A 22,728-nucleotide genomic window follows, 5' to 3' on the forward strand; every position below is an offset into this window, starting at 1 on the left:
TAGCCTGTCATTTCCAAAGAGAGAGAGAGAGAGCGAGAGAGAGAGAGAGAGAGAGAGAGAGAGAGAGAGAGAGAGAGAGAGTATGGTTCCTCCTCCAATGAGAGCAGCCTGCTGCGCGCAGCTTCTCCTAGCGATGATGTAATGTCATGAATATTGAAACAGGTTGCCTGGTGGTCGGGAGGCACTCGAGTCAGCATCCCTTCCGCCTCCCCATCACCATAACCCTCCAGCATCCGACAAAAGCACACAGAAAAAGGTAAGAAATTCAATTGAATCTTCTTTTTTTCCTCCTGCTAACCATTTATTTGTTTAGTAAAGAGTCGAGTTTGAATTAGATTGTAACAGTAACCAGAATGAAGGGCAAATGTCTGACTGAGCTCCTCATTCTGTACTGGCAGGCCTCCATTGTGGGTTAATTTACTGTTGCTGACGTGTAGAACACATTTTTTTCTGAACGCAGCTTTTTCCCTGTTTGGACTAATTTGAGTTTGTATTTTTTTGCATGGACAAAGACAGTGAGTGAGACAATAGTCTATCGATTTTGTTTTTGCGTCTAACCAGACTAAACAAGATATAGACTTGTCTAACTGTGGACTATTGGAAATACATGTTGGGTCTGTTGCTTTCCTACACTTTATGGATGATCTTCCCTTCTTTTATTTAAGTGAGTCATCGTTTATGAGGATAGGAGGGGGGAGGGGGGGGGGGGGGTGATGGCTGACAGGAAACGGCTCTCTCCTGTCTGAGCTTGGATGTGGCTCATCTAAAATTAAGAAATTAGATCCTCCTTTGTTTTTTTTTTTCTGGGATCAGTGGCCTCTCAGAACCTGATTTATGTCCACTGAACTGGAACCGGTGTAATTGGCTGTCGTCTGCTCCAGGTTTACAGCATTTGACATTGCTTTATCCCTGGTCCTCTCTCGCTTGTCCGTTGCCCTTTTGGCTTCGCACATGACGCAAATGATCGTCTAATTGCCCGATATGAAGCTGATATCACTGCCTGAGCACTGGATTACACGTTTACCTGTCTCTGGATGCTTTCCAAAGAAGGAGCCAAACTAACCTCCCTTTTAAAATTCATCAAAAATAAATGGAGGGTCTTGGTAAACCTGGGTTAAAACCAGATGATTTCAATCAGATTTTGAGATACAGAAACAAACTTTGACTCCATCTGATGGACTTGAAGAGGAAAGCTTTGATACATCCTTTAAATATTTTCTAGACTCTAGTTCAGGGATTTCACTTTTTTTTCCCAGCCACAGGGATACTGATGAAGAGGATGGATGTTTTTGAGGATGATCTGAACCTCTGACACCATCATGAACCCTTCCTCTGCCGACTCGTCGCGGCAGCCAGACAATAGCAGCCGGAAGCAACAGCGGTCCTCGTCTCCGGCCGGGCTCAAAGACGCTGGATCTAAAACTGCACAGAAGAGCAGCAGCTCGTCAAAACCCATCACCTCAAAGCAAGCAGGAGGAGGGGGAGGAGGAGGGAGAAGCAGCCGAGGTCATTCTCCCGTCTCCACGGGCAGGGAGCGGCAGGCCGGCGGCGCTTCTTCCGTCAAAGGCGCGGCTGCTGTCCAGGCTGCTGGTGCTGAAAGCCCGACGCTCAGCAGGTCTTCAGAAAGAGGCGGCCAGACACCAGAGGACCCCTCCCGCCTCGATGCTTCCTCACCCTCGAGAGGAGATCCGAACCGCGTCGTCTCCGACCAGCCGTGCGCATCCAAATCCCCCAAACTGAGGAGCAAAACTCCGAAAGGTGGGGAGGCCGGCACGGCGACGAGCGGCAGCAAGAAGAGCTCCAAAAGCACGGTGGGCTGTGGACCCGGTTTCTGGAAGGAGGGATGCTTGCAGTCCGAGCTGATACAGTTTCACTTAAATAAGAGCTTGGGAAAGAAAGGGACAAAGATGCAGACGAAATCAGCATCACCGCCGGCCTCAGAGCCGGAGCTTTCCCCCGAGCCCGTGTGTTCAAAACCAGCTCCACAGCCAGACCAGGGATTGCAAGACGAGATAGAGAAGCTGGAGGATGAAAACGAGGACCTTAAGGTAAATGTTTAATGCATTTCAAAGCATATATTTGTTTGCAGAATGTGTCACTTGCGCAATGGGAGCACCTGTTGTCTGTCTATAGGCTGCATGTTAACTGCACGCTTTAAAATGATGTTCTGATCAGTTTTTCTTTGTGGGCCCCGGTTGGAGTTATGGTGAAGCTCATTTTTCCCACTGTATTTAAGATTGAGATCGAGGAGATGCGTGCAGAAATGGACGAGATGAGGGACACCTTTTATGAAGAGGACGCCTGCCAGCTTCAGGACATGCGCAGAGAGCTGGAGAGAGCCAACAAGAATTGCCGGATCCTTCAGTATAGACTGAAGAAGGCTGAGAGGAAGAGACTCCGGTTTGCAGAGAGTGGCCAGGTGGATGGGGAGCTGCTGAGAAGTTTGGAGCAAGACCTTAAGGTGAGTCAATGACCATCTAAGAAAACATATAGCATTTCATCTCTCTGTATAACAACTTCTCTCTCTCCACTCATGTCTTGGTAAATTAGGTGGCAAAGGATGTGTCTGTGCGTTTGCACCATGAGCTGGAGAATGTGGAGGAGAAGAGGATGAAGACAGAGGATGAGAATGAGAGGCTGAGGCAGCAGCTTATCGAGGTGGAAGTCACCAAGCAGGCCCTGCAGAATGAACTGGAGAAAGCCAAAGAGGTGAGGGGAAAGATGGGAGAATGGTTGTTTCATCCCATGTGTGCTTTGGAATTCTAATCGTTCTTATTTAAATTATAGCTGGAACTAAAATTAAAGTTCAGGTAAAAATCTAATAAAATAAACATTAGAGTAGATTACCTGAGCAAGGGGGAACAGAACATTATAGAAATTGTTTTTGCAGCATTTACTGCACATATCTTTCCATCTTTGGAGCCAACAAATAATTGCATCAATCAAAAAGCGCTGTAATAAAAGGCTGTCATTAATCTAACAGGGCTGTCAGGGTTGTCTCTCTGTGGAAGTTGCTGTTGAAAATTTCATTAGGCTAAAAATAATCTTCCAAAGTCGTACATAAACCCAGTTAATCCCATAAGTGACCACCACTGCCCAGATGTATAATACCCCTTTTTAAGATGTGGGAGATACCCATTCATGCTAACAATGATGATGTGAGTCACAAATGGCAACTTTTTAATGTTAATGTTTAATTGTTAAATGTTTAATGTTATTTGTTTCTAAAAGTCTCTTAAATCATACTGAGGTCACTTTTGATTTGAAGCTGAATTTTTGACCTGATATGTTCCTGGAGAGGACTTAAAGCATCATGTTATTCCATGACTAAATATTTAGGGTTCTATAAATCTGGATGATATCACTGGCTAGTGACTTCAGTAAGAGAAAAAGTGTGCTGATGATAATGATGATGATGTAACCACGGTTTCCCTGCAGCTCTCACTGAAGAGAAAAGGAAGTAAGGATGGGCCGAAAGCAGAGAGGAGGGCTCCACAGACCCCAGCCGAGGTGAGTCAGCATTATTAGATTATAAAGTTATAAACTTCAATTAAGACATTTAATATTGATGTTGTTTCTGGTGCAATTACCAACTAGGTATCAGCAACTCATTTGTTGTATAGTAAGCTTGAGTAACCTAAAGGGAAAAAATAACTTTACAATATGCACTGACGCAATAAATGTCTTTCTGGAAGTCTTGATATTTAAGCATGCTACAAAACGGATTTGAACTTCTGGAGGAACTATATTGCTTGTGTATTTTCCTCCATGTTGACTTTGTGTAAATATATGTACAAATCAGTCGCCTGAAAGTAATCTGCAAATACACCAAATTTTGTCTCTTGCCTTAGGAAGAAAATGAGGATTTGAAATGCCAGCTGGCCTTCATCAAGGAGGAGGCCATCTTGATGAGAAAGAAAATGGCAAAGATAGATAAGGAAAAGGACCGACTGGAGCAGGAGCTGCATAAGTATCGATCCTTCTACGGAGACGTGGACAGCCCGCTGCCTAAAGGTGAGGCTGGGGGGCCTCCAACCACCCGAGAATCAGAGCTGAAGCTCCGCCTACGCCTGGTGGAGGAGGAGGCCAACATCTTGGGGAGAAAGATAGTGGAGCTGGAGGTGGAGAACAGGGGGCTGAAGGCTGAACTGGATGACATGAGGGAGGACAGGTACTTTCATACATCAGATTCCTGATGGTTAAGCAGTAGATAATGATGGGTGAAATTTCATGAACGTTTTTAAGGAATAAGAAAGTACAATATTTTTTTACGATTGGCTTCAACTTGAGTGTATAATGCATCTATCAGTTCCTGAAAATGGAATGAGAAACTTTGAGCTGTAACCTAAAACTTGCTAAATGTTTCCCCCTCCTAGCATGGCTGCATCAGGAGTGGATAGCTCTGGCAGTGGAGGTCAGCAGTGCAGAGAGCAGGGCGAGGCTCTGTTAGAGCTCAGACAGCAGCTTCAGCTGGTGGAGGACGAGGCCGAACTTCTACGCAGGAATTTAGCAGATGTGGAAGATGAGAACAAAAAGGTATGCAGTTAAGACTGCCTTGTTATTGAAAGAAAGGACAAAGTAGCTACATAATCTAGCTATGATAAATATTGATTGTACATAAATTATAGTATAGTATCTCTACAGTATATTCTTGAAGATATGGGAAGATATTTCATAGCAGCTGGCACAACAGCACCAGAAACATTTGCATATGTAGCTATATTCACAAATGCCTGAAGATTTCCAAACATTTTCGGGGTAGCCTGCATGTATGTGTGAACTATCGTCATGTTGTCGACTACTGACGTCATATCATTGCATTTGCCATCTTATGTGTTTACAAAAATGCCTCAACCAGGCTCCTCTGTCAGTCAGTGGGTCAAACTTGATTACATCTGATTAAATCCACCTCATAGTGGCTAAATTACTGTGAATGGCTTGACCAGGAACAGGTCATCTGGAAATCTGTCAGAGCAGCTAAAACATGAGCTTGCATGTTTGCCTGGTTCCTATAGGCAACTAGTTAACACAATGCTGCTCAAATTCAGTGATGTAAGCTTTCATTGTGTGTGTTCTCTGTCCCTGTGTGTCTGGTGCTATTTTTAGAACCATCAATGACTTTAAGGCCTTTGAAATGAAAATGTCTGAACTATTCATACCTGCTGCAATACATGCACAAGGAATAATATTCAGTTTCATCTTTAGGTGACAGGTGAACTTAATAAACTGAAGTACAAGGCCGGGTCCCATGAACCTGGATCCAGACATGGAGGAGGTTTGTGGATTTTATTTAGTTGTTGTTGGAAGAGGAAAAAAACATCTGCACTTTAGAGCAGGAGCTATCTGTTATTGTGCCTAATAAATCTGTGTCTGATGAAAAATCAGTTTCATAAAGGCTCCAGGTATTGCACATTTGCTGTTCCACTTTTAACTGTTGCCTCGTCTCAACCCCAGGAGGAGGTGACCCCGCTAAAGTGGAAGGCCTGCAGGAGGAGCTGAAAGTGGCACGTCTGCAGATCAATGAACTGAGTGGCAAAGTAATGCAGCTCCAGTACGAGAACCGAGTGCTGCTCTCCAACATGCAGCGCTACGACCTCGCCTCTCACCTGGGCATTCGCGGCAGCCCAAGGGACAGCGATGCAGACAGTGACGGAGGACGAGACGATGACACTCCTTCAGCCTCAGCCTCCTCGCCTCGCCTCCTACCACCCCATCGCAAGCGTGAGGGCCCCATTGGAGGGGAGAGTGACTCAGACGAAGTGAGGAACATCCGCTGCCTCACCCCGACGCGTTCCCATTACTCACCTGTGGATAGTCGTTTTTTATCCAGAAGCCTGAAGGACCGACAACAGATGATAGACATCCGCATCGAGGCGGAAAGGCTGGGTCGGACCATCGACAGGCTCATCGCTGACACCAGCACTATCATCGCCGAGGCCCGTGTGTACGTCACCAACGGGGAGCTGTATGCAAGGCTGGATGAAGATGAGGAAGGTGGCAGGTAATAAAAACATGAAAGTGATAAGGAACCTCAATATTGCTCAAATTAACCCATTTTATAATGACATTACTCTGATATTTAAAGTCCAAATACCTCATTTTCAAAGGATCAGAGAGCATGAGCTGTTGTATCGTATCAACGCTCAGATGAAGGCCTTCAGGAAGGAGCTGCAGGGCTTCATAGACCGGCTGGACGTCCCCCGGCAGGAGGATAAACAGGCAGAGGAGCCACTGTCTGTAAGCAAATGCAAACCAATAAATAGGAATGAATTTAATGACTGTCATTTTCTTGTTTTCTAACATGCACCTTTCTTCTTGCTTGTCAATCTTCCCTACACTTCCCCCATTTCATCATTCATCCGTCAAGATGTTCCAGCCCATTATTTTGCTGATCCTCATTCTTGTTCTTTTTTCTTCACTTTCTTATGCCACCATTTTTAAATTGGTATTCCTTTTCACCTTGTTCTTTGTTCTGTAAAGCGCTCACTCACTACCACATTATGTACATTTTCATTTTTTTAATTTTCATTTCTTGTTTATTCATTTCAATTCTTTTACGTTGAACATGTCACAAAAGGTCACTGAAGGTACAGGACATTATCATTTTCCATGTATGATCCAAACCACACATCTACTCAGATGCATTCAACATTTACTGGAGGCCAAACATCTTGCAGCGATGGTGGAGTCTTAGGTGAGTGTGTCATTACATTTTCTTGACTTTGACGATTAGTTTGCACCATTTTCCCTCGATTGGGGACATTTGCAATTCAAGCATTGTGACTTCTAACTGAACAGTGGTCTTATGAGCAAAAATAACTAGAAACTCCTGTGTGGGTGTGCAGGGCCTTTAATTCGATTTTATGATGTTTGGAGAACTTTGTTGTTGCAACTGTAGTAGTCAAGAAAATATTTAATGCTGTTTACAGGCAAACTGTGTTCTCCAATATGTAAAGATATCCCTGTTTTATCTTAATAGCTTACTGTCTGGTTTGTGTGCAATATTTTGTTCAGTTTATGTCGTTTTAATGGGTTTGGAAAGCCAAAAGATCAAAAGATGTTCTTTACACACAACACTGACTTAATCCGTTCGATAGCAGCTTTCAAGATTTATGGGCAGTTGGCCTACATTAAATACTTCAGTCAATGTTAGGACAATGGGGCACCCCTAGCTTATACACAGCAAAAATGCAGATTTACAGTAACAACATTTGCTAAAAGTTACTCACACACCATCATCTGCAATTGAAAAAAAATAAAAAAATACACCTCTTTTCTGCCAAGTTCCTCTTAGGCAACTCTGCTGCCTGAGTCATAACTTCTGTCAACATAATCAAATGTGCACGAGTAATCTGATAGTAGCATTGATATTTCATCCATATTCTGCTTTTGCTTATGTGACATTAGAGCTGTGTAAAAGTGCCCTTGGTAGGTCTGTAAAAAAACAGCCAAAAATGTGCTGATGGGGGGGGGGGTCTGTTTAAAACTAGCAGACCTGACCACCAAGACGGGCACGGAACCGATCCACTTCTTTCATCCCACCGGTGGGATGTTTTACGTCACACATTAGGGCCAGCTGTGGAGAGAGAGAGAGGGGGCGAGAGAGAGAGAGAGAGAGAGAGAGAGAGAGAGAGAGAGAGGAAAATAGAGAGAAAGGAGGATTTTCTTCTCGGTGATGAATGCATCATTTCAGCTGTAGCCACTTTTCGGTTCTTTTTATAACGTAGACTCCTACATTCCTGTCCAGACTTCACTTTAGTTGCTTCTTTGGCTAAAATGTAGTTCTGGTGGCTGCTGTTAAAGGATATATGGGCTAATGGAGCATCCATAGGACATCAGAGGAAGAGGTAAGGGTCTACTCTACTATACCTTACTTTAATGTTACTCTGCCTACTTAGCCTACACAGAGACAATATCAAAACTAAAACATAGTGACTACTGTCTTTAATCAAGATGATTAAAATCCCACCCCTCGTTTTCCCTCTCTCCCACGCTAAGAAAGCAAATAGACATTGCAGAAGGGTTGGAGTAACGTAGCCCACTCCTGCTGCCTGCTGAGGGAAGGTACGTAAACTAAATGGCATTTTAACAGATACAACAAGACACCTACCGCATATTTTAAAAGTGTAACTGACATTAGGGGAAACATTACTACTCTCAAGTTTGAGTAAAGCATCGGTTTGCCTCTTAAATCACCGACGCGGCGTAAATGTATGTTGCCATGGATACTGCGCCAAGTTGGTAGGTACAGCCTGAATCCTGCGACGTAATTAGAGCAGACCGGTGTTGATTAACGGATGTTTGCCTACTCCTGCCAGACGCCGTTCAAGCTCTCTGGCCTCGGGAAAACAAACTCTTGGTTACAGGGGGGTAAAAATACTCCCCCATGCTCTTACATCAATGAGCTCCTGGATATTTTTGGTAGAGTCTCCCATTCGCGTCGGAGCGGGTTACTGGGTGTCTGTTTTTGCCAGCTCTGGATTGTCGCCTACAACGAGCCCGTGCAAAGAGAGAGAGAAGACACACACAGCGTCCTGAGATTATGATACAAACATGTGAAGGGAAAACAGTGCAGTGGAGAGGTTTTTGGAGCACAAAGGGGGTGCTGTCAGGACTGTGAATGACCTTGTCTCTGTGAGGATATGGAGGGGACAAAAGCGTCCAGTCCCGACGCCTTTGAAGCGGTGGCTGCTTTGTGGCCAACAGTGGACTTGGCCGGGTTTGGATAATTGACGCATTCAGAGCCCTACAAAGTGTGCAGAACTGTATCAAAGTTTTTTCAGCGTAGCCTATGCTTTACAGAGCATACATGGAGACTTTCAAAGTAGTTTGGTAACCAGCCTACTTTTCATTTTTCTGTCTCAAGTTGTGTTTTTTTTTTGTTTTATTTTAATGCGTTGGAGGAATGTGGAGTACGTTTATGAACGGCTCGGGGCTGCATGGCGGGGGCAGTAGTAGTGGTGGTGGTGGGGGCTACGTCCCGTCTCAGGGATGGGAGTTCGTGCCGTGCACCAGGATGGATAGGACAGATCGAGGCAGCAGGGGCAAAAGCCGCAACCCCCTGAGGAGAATCTCCTCTCCGCCCACCGTCTTCAGTCAGGTCTTGGAGCCCCAGTTCACCGCTGCTTCATCGGGCGTCGGAGGAGAAGGTGGAGCGGGGGGGTCACAGCTCGAGTTTCTAACAGGACAAATGTGGCCTGGTGCTGAACCCACGCAACAGCAACAAACACAACACACAACACGGCTTAAAAAGAAACTGGAGGATTTGAAAAAGCGGCATGTGCAAGACAAGGAAGAATGGATGCGGGAGAAGGAGTCATTGTTGAGAGAAGTAGCTGACATACAAGTAATTGTAAATAAATAGAGTTAAGGTTAATTGTGTGTGTGTGTGTGTGTGTGTGTGTGTGTGTGTGTGTGTGTGTGTGTGTGTTTGTTTGTGTGTCTTTGGTGTGTCTGATGCCCCAAAATATGCACTTACAGGTGTTATTGTCAGTGATTTGGTTGAATTTTGTGGTATCAACCTAGGGCTCAATACAAAAAAAGTGATATAACTATGAAGCAGTTTAAACACGAGTTTGTTATCAAGTGTCAATTTCCTACTTACTTGAAAAACCTCACATAGGCTACATATTGAATGTGTTACACTGTTATCTGCCAGACTATAGGGAATACATATTTGGTTGACAAGATTCCTGCGGGCTGTGCTCCTTTGCAGGGAGGGGAGAACAGGAGAATTCTGCTGGACCTGAAGACGGTTTTGGATGAAGTGCAGGCGGAGGTGAAGAGAGAGGAGGAGAAGAGGAGCGATCTGCAGCTACAGTACACCAGAGACAGATGTGCCTGGGAGCTGGAGAAGGCTGAGCTCAAATGCAGGATTGCACAGGTAACAGAGGAATGATGATGATGATTAGATGTGGGCTTGTGTGTGCAGCCAGGTATTTGTATCTTACACAGAGAAACACAACAGTAGTAGAAAGGTTTCATGTACTTAAAGGAAACTACATTGTCATTTCTATCTCATGTTCAATTTCTCATGTCTTTGCATGTCCAGCCTCAGGTTTGGTGTAAATTAGGCTTGTCACTTTAACCACCCACAGGGCAGAGTGATAAGTCACCCTGGCATTCACCCAGGCTAAGCCTCAGCTTAGAGAAAAGATTTGCACCGAGGAGACGAATGTAGTTATCCCCGCTCAGCCAGACACAGACACCCACCTTGGCTTAAACAGCAAACTCTAAGTACATGCAATATTAACCTACTGTTTACTTGGACAGTTCAGTTTGTTGAAATTGGCAGAAGTACTGAAGATTTAAGCTTGCACATCAGTGTCATGCTGGGTCAGGCATTGCACGGATCACTTGAAAGATTTTGCATGGATGTTCTTTAAAGCAATTTATCATTTTCTACTGCTACATTCAGAAGATGGATTTATTTGGTTAAACAGAAAACCTAAGCAGAATTGCTTTTGGAACTGTAACTTTAACTCAGAGTTTCATATCCCAGACTTTCTTTGCCTTTCTTTTTCTTATGATGTTGTGACGCCACCATCTCAGCCAGTTGAGTCTCATATGATTCCTATCAAAGACTTAAAACTGATTAGTCACACTTTAAACCATCACACAGCTTTCTTTTGTTTGGGCTCTGGAGCTACAAGAAAAAAACAAATGGTATTTTTAAGTAGAGCAAAGAAGCCCAGGAATTCCATTATGTGGTGCTGTAAATTAACAAGGTGGTGCTGTGACACTGCAGAGGTGCCGGAAAAGACCGCCGATGACACTGTGACATGGGAATGCAACATAGTAACACGCTTTTACCACATCACACACACGGATAGTTTAACGTGTGAGTAGATGGCAAAGCTCTTCTCCAGGTCCTGCTGGCTCTGTGCCTTCTCATAGTGTGGATGACTGAGCATGATAAAAACAGACATTTACTGTTCTGTTTTGTGTTTGTGAGGCCAAGTGTGGCAGTTGAAGAGGCTTATACTACTGCTGGAGATTATACCATGATGCACACACACACACACACACACACACACACACACACACACACACACACACACTGATGTTTATGTCAAGATGCTCCTATGAGGCTTTTGTGTTAGTATCTGTTGAGTCTGAGAAGGTTTCCACTCATCTGAATCAGACATATCTGATTCTCATATCTGGAGAGGACAAATGTCTCTATATTTTGTTGTTTTTTTATAACATTTTCAAAGTCATGTGGAACACTATAAATGTACATCATTTTAAACAGAACATGCACACACTCACAGTCAGACATTTCTAAATCAATCACAAAGACTAACTGACCAAAGGGAATGTGAGTTGGATTTAAGCCATGCTAGGCGGGGTTAGCTCCGCTCTAAGAGTTGTTTTGTCCTGATACCACATCCTGCCACATTTTATAGTTTCGGGACATGTTTACTGAGTGCTAATCTGGGCTTTATCATCAGGTTCAAAATAAGTTAAGTCAAATTTTCTAGAATGTTTTGCGGCTAAGTTATGAAATAACAAATTATCTCCAACATGCACAACATGTTTTGACAAGAAGTTCTCCAATAGGATTTGGGTAGATGTGTAACTGGTCTATAAAGACATTTAGGTTAAACACAGATGCATTGGATATTTGGCTGACATCTTAGACAAGGTTGTTAAAATCATAACTTTTACATTCCAGTCCAGTTCTAGTTCTTTATATAATCACTGTATCTAGTTTGCTCCTTAAACTTAATCAACAAATCAGATTAAGGCAACAATTCAACCAGCTGGACCGAGGCTGAAACGATAGACAAGCATACTCATAGATCAATGCTGAAAGGCCAGTGGAGCAAAGTGGATGTAACCTAATTTCATTTCAAAGTTAAATGTGAACAATTTCAGCATGGGTGAGAAGCTCCTCTGTCATTTTCCACCTGTAGGTTACAATGTACCAATGCAGAGGAGACGCCAGTTTTAGCTCAGACAGAGCAGAGGGTGTAAAAGAGGTATTGTGAGGGCAGTCTGAAGTCTGACACTGAACACAGGTGAAGTAGTATGTGTTGTGTGTCTAATAGCTATTTGATGTAATCACGTAAGTCAGTTATAGTCAATAGGGGGGCTCAGCTGAACTACTTCTTGCAGTTTTCTGGGACATACTTGTTAATATTCCACTGCTCGCTCTGTGTGTTCATTATTGCACTTTGTAGGAAGACTGAAAGTAGCAGCACAATTTCAAGGCCAGAAAGAATACTGTAGAGGATTACCGGAGCAGCCAAGCGTATTATACAAACCTGAAGTCTGGGAGTGGAATAAGTGGAGGGTATTTAAGGACCTGGGTCAAGTTAATTGGAATTTTGAGGTAATTTTAAGTAAAGCACAAAGTGAAATAGCATTGAAGATGAAGATGGCATTCTATGTTCTCAACCAAGAGGATCTACATATTCACTCACTAGATTGCTACATAATTGCTTTAAAGATTAAGTTTCATGCATATTTTAAACATGTTTACATGTGTTTCTAATGTTTAGCTAGTTAACTTCCCTTTGCTAGATATTTGACAGGGCTAAACTGTTTGTAGCTTCAAACTGCAGTTTATCAACCAATCATTATATTGTCATACACTTTCTATACCAGAGATTATGAGTTATAATCACTAGTGAGATAAATTAGCATCATATCAGTTGTAGCCTATCAACAATTGCATGCTTGTTCTATTCCTAAGATTTTAATTACACACCTCTCTTCACAGTGAGCTATGACTGTGAATGTAACTACTGTATGTTGTTTCCACATCCTTTTTGGGCACTCCTACCACCAAATACCAAGCAGGCATCATGAGGTCCCAGGAAGAGGTCTAAGGCCGGATATTTCTAGGCATATTTCTCCGCATGCCACTGATTTATGAAAGTTTCTGGCAGCTAGGAGACATCTCACTCTGCCTGAGCAGCCAACTCCCCTCCCCCTTTACCTCGTATCCCCACCTCCCCAAGGAATGTGACATTGTACAAGGCTCTGTGTCCGCTATTTATAGTGGGTCACTGTGGTAACACCGTTACCTATATACAGTGACAGGCAGGGTGTCAAGGATGGCAGAATATCACTACTTGAGACTGATCTGAAGTTTTTTGTGTGTGTATGCATACACAAGTGTTTAATCCCTGTGCTAGCTTAAACGGTGTTGACCAATGTTCCTGTTTGCATATAAAGAAACTTTTCATCTACTGTCTCACAGAAAAAGATTTTCAGCCCTTTATTTTGACACTTTTTCATGCACTCTCACTGCTTGTTTACATTTGGATGTTTAAATAGACTGTGGACAGCACCCATCATCATCTGTCTGTAATTGTGGAGAACTCTGAGAAGAGCCACAGGCAGACAAAAAGAGTCAACTTTTTTTTTCTTCTTCTTCCAAACCATCACTTCATGACCCCAGGCCACAAGCAGAAATAGACCCGTGACCGGGGCTCGTAAGAAGGCTTTGGTTGCTGCCTGTGACTGAACACTGAAATAACACACTCAGGCATGCTCGTATGCATTCTGTCCCTCTTACTAACACACACATATACACCAGACAGAAACACACACACACACTCTCTCTGAAGTACAAATATATATGCTCATGTACAGGCATTGTCTTGGGCTCTTTCCAGCTCCAAAGCCAAAACATGTTCTCCTTAATAGCAAAAGAAGGAAATAAATTCACACATATTAGCCACAGAATGTACAGACCTATGTTCCAAAAATAAACCCTAAATTACTCTTAAAAAAAGGAAAGCCTCTTAATCATAGAATAACATGTAGGATATTTCAGATTGACTTTGGGTGACAACATTATCTTATCTGTGAAGTAGAAATCAGACAGTGGCAGTGAACCTCGGACTGGGGTGGGGAAGTGGGGCATCATTTTGAAATGTTATTGAATTATTCTCAATTTAAGCACATCATGTTTTGACTAGAAGTTCTTGGCCCCAACACACCAAAATTCCATGGGTATTTCCCAGGGTTTTTTTTCATGTGAAAAGGGCATTGAGTTGGGGCACTCTTCTCATTAGAACTGTCCAGAATGTCCAGTAAAAGCTGATGAAGTTGGCTCTTTCCAAAGTCAGTGTTGAAAAGAATCAGAAATTCTGTGTTATTTGTGTTGAGAGATACCCTTTGTGTATATGTTTCCGTAAAAACTCTTACACCAGTGTATCATTTGACTACAGCTGCATGCGTCCTCTGCAGACCCATTCTTCTGTGTGTGAATCTGCCATATCCTGTTCTGTATCCTGTGTTAATGAGGTACAATAGGAAACATCATGAACCCTGATCCCATGAATCCCATGAATGATCTTACAGGATATTTTCATCTTTCAACCTTCTATGTTTTCTCCCTCTTCCATCCATATAAACCCACTCACACTTGTCCCCACGGTGCCTTATTCTCCCACTTCCTCCTCCTTTTCTTCCTGCCACTCCTTCATTCTCTCGATTCCACGTTAAACAATTTCTCCCACTCCAGATTTGCTTGTCATGTCATCTGGCTCTCCAACTGCAATTTATCCAATTTATCACTGCTGACTGCTTTTTTCACTTTCTCTCCCACTCCTTCCCATCCAATCCTCCTCCATGCCCTCTCCACTCCCTGTCTGTTTCTCTCTCTTCAGTTGGAGGCTAGAGAGGGTGCAGGTTTGGTCATTGGAGGGGTCCGGCCAGCAGCAGGTCCTGGCTCTGTGGCGTCTCAGAGCGCTCGAGAACAGCACAGTGAGACCTCAACGTCCCGCCTGGAGAGGGAAGAGCAGAGGCGTCTCCTGGCGGACACACACTCGACCGCCATGGACCTGCGCTGTCGTCTGGAGCACAATGAAAGGGACTGGTCCAGAGAGAAAGCAGAGCTGTTGGAGAGGTTCAATGTGGAGAGGAGGGAGTGGGAGAGCCAGCTGAAGGATATGCAGGGGAAAATTGAGGAGGTGAGTGTTCTAAATGTGTATATCTTTATGAGACTATTACCCAATTTGAAAAGTTTAGTAACTTGTTTTTTAAGACTGAATTTAGATAAACTAAAGAAGAAACTACACACAAACCCTCAAAAGGTATTTTTCTGACAAATCTCTATAGTTTTGTCTATGATATAAGAAGTGGTTCTGAGGTGATGAGGGATATTTAAAAAAATGTACATCCCCAATAAATGGCCGAAAACTAATTTCACAAAATTTAAAAATGACCCTTAATTATGTTTTTTTTTGTTTTTTTAACATGTAAAGCTCCTCTAAAGAATAGTTCAAATATAAAGAATCAGATTGACATTATTAATGATGGCTCTTTATGAGCTTTAAAAGCAAACAACAGCATCAGCATGAAGATTGACTTTCTCTATATTGTAGTTTTAAAGGAAAGAAACTGCTGCCGTGGGATAGGTGTCAGATGATTTACAGCGTGCTGAAGAACTAGCCTTTTGCTGACAGTCAACAAACAGAAAAATGAACCACTTTGTCCACAGGAGGCAATAAAATTGACAAAGGCAAAGTTTCTCCCAGGATTCCCCCCCCCCCACACTTTATCATGAACCCAAAAATCATTCAATTAAAAGTTGTAACTTTTTCAGCTAGATGGGTTTGAATGTTGGAGTTCTGAGAGATTGTGGATAAGAAAGTATTACAATAAGACAGAGAAGGAAGTAATTCAGAGCAAAGATATAGACTCTGGGGAGAGGAACACAGTAAAGAATACAATATTTTATCAATAGCATAAGAAATAAGTGTTTTTAATGAAAACATTGAAAAGTAGTTGGACAGAGTGTTAAGGCTGGGGAACAATTTGTTAAGACAAGAACACATGGCCCCTTGAGACCAGAAAAAAAGAAGAAAACAGTGGAAGAATAAAGCAGGCTGAAAGTCAGCACTCCCATTTAGACATTGCGTGATGGGTGGGGAGACCAGTCAACATGTAATGATTCCTATTTTAGGAACGTGTGTTCAGAAGCCAGAGGTTCACTCATTTTATTTGAAAGAATTATTTGAGTATTTTCAGTCTTCTGTGGTTTTAATATTGTTAAAAGATGCTGTCTTTCTGAAATCTCATTATTCCATGTAAGATAGTGCAGGAGTGTAAATGCAGTTTATTATTATAATTATAATCATATAATTAGCCCAGACATGTTGTTGGTTAAATACGATCTCATTTGGAGAATCCAGTGAAAGATGAGTCATTCAGTTATTGAGTCACAAAAGTCTAGACTATAGACACATGGTTTGTGCCTCCTTACATCCAATACTGTGATTCAAGTGTACCATTTGGATGGCTCTAATGGAAAATTAAAGGTTCAATAAGTGCCAGTATTTTAGCAGCAACTTATCTGCACATGCTAAAACCTGCTAAATGGCAGGTACTTAGACAGACAGATTCTGGTACATAGGACATCAAACTATTTAATTCACACAGAAATTTCAGGCTTGGCTTTTGCAGATTCCTTTTTTGTCAGAACATTTGATTCAGTGATTTCTGTTGGGATGCAAAAGGATGTTCATAAAATGTAAAAAATGCTTCTGTCCTACCGTTTATGTAATAGCACCTTCAATTCTTGCAGATCTAATGTTGGTATTTTGTAAGAAAACATTGAAAGACTAAAGCAGCAAAAATATTGATGAATGATGGTGCATTAATAATTTTTTTCCCTTTTCTAGCTGTACTGTGAAGTGAGGGCAAAGCGAGAAGGGACTGGACTAATCAGCGGGAGGCAAGATCACGATGATGTTTTACACCGACTCAGCATACGCTCAACCAGCACAGGCTCCAGTCTGCTCAGTGACAACTCGCGCTCGGAGATGCTTAGCAGCAGCAGTCAGTCAGAAAGAATTGGACATTCACCTTTAACTGGTTTAGGTAACAACGGAAACATCAGTGGCAGTGGTTGTGCTGGCACAGGGAGTCACGACCCAACCTGCTTCCAGGCAGACCGCCTCTGTCAATTTAACACTGGTGGTCAGTTCACTCCGAGTGGCATGTCACATCCTGAGCTGCCTGATTTGAGATCCAGAGGCACTTGGCAAACGGACCCAGTCAGTGAAAGCAAGGACGCTGTGGACACAACTGAGCTGGAAGCTATTTTTAATGATTCACCTGGATGTGGAGTGCCAAAGAAAAATGTGTCTAAAGAAGCTGAAGACAAAGTTCATGCAAGTCCTGAAGACAGTACACTGTGGACAGAGCAGAGTTATGGCAGCGACAAGAAGAAGAATACCACAGCTCTCAATGCTGTGAGTATTTCATACTATTTTTTATTTGATAAAATTCTTTATATACAGCCCACATATATTGTTGGTGGAAAGAATGTTGTCTTTGCTAATCGTCAGTGCTCCTGTAATATTTCCTGTGTACCCGTATTTTTCATTCTACTGTTTCTTAGAGTAGATAATCCTCTTTATTTGCCTCAGTTTTATTTTGAAAGAACTTCAGCAATACACAGATTCCAGCACGTCTTATTTTGTCTCTGTTTCTTCTTCTGTGCGTCTCAGGCTCTGAAGGAGATAGCCCGTGTGAGTGAGGAGCTTTGTAGCTACCAGGATGAGATCAGAAAGAAGAGCGGGGATAAGAGGTACATAAATCCCTTAGCTGTGTTCACCTCCTGGCGCCAAAATGGGACAGTGATAATCACTCCATCTGTTTCCAAGCACTTATTGTGTATGATACTCTTAGCCATGTTTGTTAATGCTGTGAGTCAATAAGAAATCCTTTTTTTTTCTGTTAAAAAACAAACTCAAATATTGAATTATTTTTACATGTTCATTATACATTGACTGATTAAAGTAAATCGAGTTAAAGTGTTTTATTTTTTTAATATTTCAGGAATCGATCTGGGTCCTTGTGCCTACCTGAGGAGAGAGAGAAGCAGTTTGGTTGTGATAATGCCAGTCTGCAAATAGATGGAGCTCCCTGTGACTTCAGCCAGATTTATGACGACCTTCGAGCATTGGAGAGGGAAAATTGGATTGCCTTGACACCAGATAACACCTGCCAGGCCAATGGAGGGTCGAGCAAATCATGGAGAGAGACTACCCCTGATCCAGACAGCTACAGAGAAATACAGACAAGCACCGGAGAACTGTCTGATATTGATAATGCAGCTCCACCCATCCCTCCCCGCGTCTCCTCCAGGAATCTGAGTACCCCCATCCACTTTGACACAGAACTACACATCCCAGAATCCCCAGTGACAACAGTGAAAAGGTGCCACAGCCCCTGTGTTCTAGTGGACAGAAAGTGTCACAGCCCGTCTATTGTGAGGAAGTTTGAGGCAATGCTGCAGGAAAATGAAGGAAAGGTTTTAATAGACGGCATGGTGGCATCCTGCTCTGTACCTGTTAATTCTAACTGTAACATGGGCTGCTGCCACAACCGCTGGTCCTGTGATGCAAGCAAGTTTACCAGTAGCAAATTGTCTGCATATGGGACTGTGCAGAAAAGTTTCTCTGAAGTCAGCATATTGGCTGCAGGGAAACGCTCAGATTACAGCCCTGGTGTCAGGAATTTAAAAGAGCTACAAACGCCTCTGATTGTTAAAGATTTACCTGTAGATCTGCTCTTATCCTCTCTTGAAATATCCCCTGCCTGCCTCAACCAGCATGTCTCCAAAAGAAACATAATGCTGGAACAAAAAACTGCTGAGTTTAACAGAACTTTGTTTCAGGCAGAGATGGGTCGTGCCGCAGAGGAACAAGACGGCTTCACAGATGTCTGCTCTGCGGGATGCACACCAGTCTTTTCAGCAACTAGTGTGTCATGTGAGGTGTTACCTCCCAGGGATACAACATTTCAGCAAAAGTCTAATGATGTAGCTACAAGCGTCATCAGTTTGCATCCTGAAGCCAAATCAGACTCCAAGATCGAGACTCCAGAAGTTCAACTCAGACAAAAGAAGTGTAGTCTTGGGAGTCAAGTGGTCAAAGTGAAGCAAGAGATCCCCATTGACTTTTCATCTCAACAGCTACAGCTAGGACTCAGGGAGGCTGTCACAATAACCCCTGAGAGTCCTCCTCTCCATTCTGAAGTCAAGCACAAAGTTCGAACTGCAAGCAGTCCTTCCAGGAAAATACAACAGAGAGCAGCCACAGAGGCTCTCTTTTCAGAGCCTGTCTTGCCTGCAAACACCCAGCCAGGTCAGGATGTGGATGGTTCCAGCTCTAAGAAAGAGAATCCCTGTGGAGCAAAGCCTCGTGCAGCCAGAGTCTCGCTCCAGCAGTCTGCTGAGAACAAACAAAGACAGATGACAGAGCCAGGGCACCAGGCACAGCCAAAGCATGTGCCTGCTCCTGTTTACCAGTCTGACTCCTCCAGACCCGGGGCTCGATTGATGAATGACCATCCCTGGAAGCCCCTCACTCTGGCTGCGTACCCACGGCCAGAGGGATCCAGGTCCAACTACGGAGCAGTGGAAAGGATTCTGAAGAATTATGAGAGTGCAGCCAAGGAAAAACAAAACCAGAGCCAGCAGGACCTGAAGTCTTCAAGTCCTAACGTCAGTGTCAGGCAGGAGGAGAAAGTCACAGAACTGGACATGCTGGACATGGACCCTCTGCCCTTACTGGCCACCCTGAGACATACACATACTTCACACACCTCACAGACGCACACCACACATGCACAGCTCAGCAGCCACACTACCATTGGTGTGAAAGAGATACATCTAACTGTCCAGGTGGGTAGAGTCTGACGTCACTGTATTCACATTTCCATACATCAGCACCTGCCACAGATGATAAAAGTTAAAAGCAATCTGTTGGTAAGCTGTCTATTTTGTTTTGAATAAAATGAATAAGTTAACTGTATTTTAGGGCGATTACTCCAGTGGACATACCGATTTTCTTGCTGTTAATTCCATTTTGAAACACTAAGCGATTGCCCTTGACTGAGGACAGCTCCGGTGGGAATGTTGTTTATTTCTGGTATGTGCTAAGAGACAGTAGCGGGCCAGAGCCTCCATTATAATCTGGGCATCTGGGCCATTCCACTGCTTAAAGGCTCCTAAGAAAGCAAAGTGGTGGTGTGGCATATAAAGTTTAAACTTGGCAGTAGGTCTAACACCCTCATCAGAATATCTTTCATCTTTGCGTCCTTCCATGGAGTGTATGTCTTTTTTTTATTGCAATTACAGAAGTATCTGCAAGGATCCAGCTGACTTATTGCCCTTGGCAGACCATGGAAATGAGAAATCTGGAGTGATTACGCTGCTTTAAAGTCATGCAAATGTTAAAGAAATTGTGGAAGCAATTATCAAACCAATTTTATTTGACCTAAAAAAAAAAAAGAGAACAATCAAAGCACCACTTTAGTTTCTGCTCAACCAGAGAGAACTGTCCGAAATGAAGTCCTGGAAGGTTTAGCCAAAGGGTAACACAACTGCAGAATATTTTAAGTATTTAAGTCCAGATGCTTTCCCCCCCTGATCAAATGGAATGGGATCTCCTTGTGTGACCTTTCCACATGAGCATCCTGAATTTATTAGCGTTCCTGTTGTCTCCCCTAGGGTCAAGAAGACTTCAGATGGAACACGTGACAAAATGTAAAGTATCTGAGTGTGTGACTTTGAATGTTGATAGAACGGTGTGATTATCCTAAACGTTAATCCATTTGTTTCTCCACAGGAGGACAAAGAACCTTCAGTATCCTCTAACTCCATTCAGAAGAACTTCTCAAGGCCAGCCCGTCCTGCCAACAGACGTCTCCCCTCCCGATGGGCCAACTGCTCGCCCACCTCCTCTGGCTCCTCTTCTCCCTCTACCATCCCTGTTGTGCCCCCATCCTTCCCCATCCACAAACACACTTCCTCATTTACCTACTCAAACTCCTTTCACATAGAGGCCGTCATTATCTGACCTCCATCTAACCGTGGGACTGTACCTACAGGAGCCTTCAGTGATAACCTTTTCTCATCATAATTGATGTACATATCAAGCCCAGACTGCTCCTCTGCTCCTCCTACAGACTCAGAAAAGCTTTAGTTTTGAGTAAGCACTCATCTACAGAATGTATGTGGCATTTGTTGTACCCAAACCGACCATGGAAGGCAAGAAAAGGACCTGAAGTAGCTTCACTTTGCAGCAGTGTGCTCTGATTAACCTGCCAGGCTTCATGCAGCCTCTTTTCCAAGAACGATCAGATCCAATGCTTCATCCATTCATGGCAACCATCTAAATGGAAATCCTTTGCTCAGGTCTGGGTTCTAGCTCTGGTGTAGCCTTGCAGATCCACCAACAAGCTGATCTCCTCAACAGTACTCCCTCTGTTTTCTAAATTAGCTCACATTGAAACAGTCTAAAAACCAGATGATGTATTGAATATGTACTGTATTTTGTATTTTATGTGCAACATGTTTTGTGTTTGTTTTTTTTCTTCACAAAATATGATGTAACATCCACAATATGCAGCATCATGTTGGACCCTGAGATGAAGTGACTCTCAGTGTGCTGGACAAAGCAGTGTTGGTTTTCTGCCTTCTTGAATATTACCGTCAGTACATGCCTGGACTGTACCTTAACTGTGACTAATACATTTTGATTTACATTCTTCATGATTGCATTAACAAAACAATGTGAATGTGAGTTCCTTTTTTTATAACTTTGTACCAAAGGCTGGTTTCTTTATATGCATTTTCTTGATTTGAAAATTAAATGCATTGTTTGTAATGGCAACATCTTTGCTGTTCATCCATTGCCGATGTTTTCCAATCAAAATGTGTGTTAACCATCTTTCATGAGACTTTGCTTTTTGCATACTATAACTAATGTTGCTTATATGACACATATGAGAAAGCCTTTTTCTACCTTTACTAATACAGAATGGTCACATATCAGGACATTACTCAGCTGAGTAGTTCAGTGTTTTGGGTCAAAGTGTTCAATCATATCATCCAGAAGATAATGCCTTTGCTGTTCTTTGTGTAATAAACATAAGAACTAGAATATTTGTATTTTCTTTTTTTCATTTTAGCACCAAAGTACAAGCTTGTGTATTGTTTTTTCCTAATTGTTCAGCTTCAACTGACCCACTGGTATATGGAATAGACACACACAAATATTGTTTCTGAACAAATTATGATCTTCCAAAATGATCAGTTGCCCATTTGACAAACCCCTTTGTCTTACTTCTTCTGCCTATTGTTGTTTCTTTTCAATACTTTACAGAATAAGCGTTAAATTGAACTTGCCTCTGCATGTGCAGCCTTCTCCAATCCTTTGAGTGTGCAGGAACAATACTTTAATGTGTTCGGATAAATGATCAAACGTTGAACAGGAATATTTTTGTGACTGCATAGGATGAAGCACCCCGACCACATTGCTTTTTCACTCCTTCAATGTTACTGACTCTCTTCTTTGGTGACACTCGGATCTCGTCCTCTTAGGGTTGATTGCAGAGCTACATGACAACAGAGACGAAACCGCTATTACTCAGATGATGTGGGTGTGTCACTCTGCTTCTTCTGATATGTATACAGTATAAACACACACACAAACACACACACACACTGTGTGTGTGTGTCTGTCCATTTATATTTGTATGTAGTGACAGTGTGTGTATTTATTTATTTATTTATATTAATGCATTTTCATTTTTGTAAGATATGTAATCAGCAGCGTCTTTGTAACCTTTACTTTTATAGTATTTTCAGCACAGCCTGGTAGATGATCAGTTTGCATCTTTCTACACACACATACACACTTATGCCCATTCACTTAACATAAACATTCACACACAGGCGTACACACCCGTGCC

At 42.8% G+C, this 22,728-nt stretch overlaps 1 protein-coding gene across 7 annotated transcripts; it reads left to right on the plus strand.

Moving 5' to 3' along the window:
• Positions 1–94: 94 nt before the first annotated feature.
• Positions 95–21,917, plus strand: LOC132984291 (protein SOGA3-like). Of its 7 annotated transcripts, XM_061051073.1 has the most exons (14): positions 95–256; positions 1,257–2,048; positions 2,237–2,461; positions 2,551–2,709; positions 3,439–3,510; positions 3,852–4,171; positions 4,377–4,536; positions 5,206–5,275; positions 5,455–6,001; positions 6,108–6,237; positions 6,368–6,694; positions 7,999–8,064; positions 9,716–9,883; positions 12,805–13,179. In XM_061051073.1, the coding sequence occupies exons 2-11, from the start codon at positions 1,320–1,322 to the stop codon at positions 6,476–6,478; spliced, it is 2,523 nt and encodes an 840-aa protein (XP_060907056.1). In that variant the 5' UTR covers positions 95–256; positions 1,257–1,319; the 3' UTR covers positions 6,479–6,694; positions 7,999–8,064; positions 9,716–9,883; positions 12,805–13,179. The 7 variants fall into 7 exon arrangements, with proteins under 7 accessions (XP_060907056.1, XP_060907055.1, XP_060907054.1 ...); XM_061051072.1 differs by lacking the exons at positions 7,999–8,064; positions 12,805–13,179 and adding an exon at positions 14,483–14,616; XM_061051071.1 differs by lacking the exon at positions 7,999–8,064.
• Positions 21,918–22,728: the final 811 nt, after the last annotated feature.

Source organism: Labrus mixtus, chromosome 11, assembly GCF_963584025.1.
Source record: "Labrus mixtus chromosome 11, fLabMix1.1, whole genome shotgun sequence".
Lineage (NCBI taxonomy): Eukaryota > Metazoa > Chordata > Actinopteri > Labriformes > Labridae > Labrus > Labrus mixtus.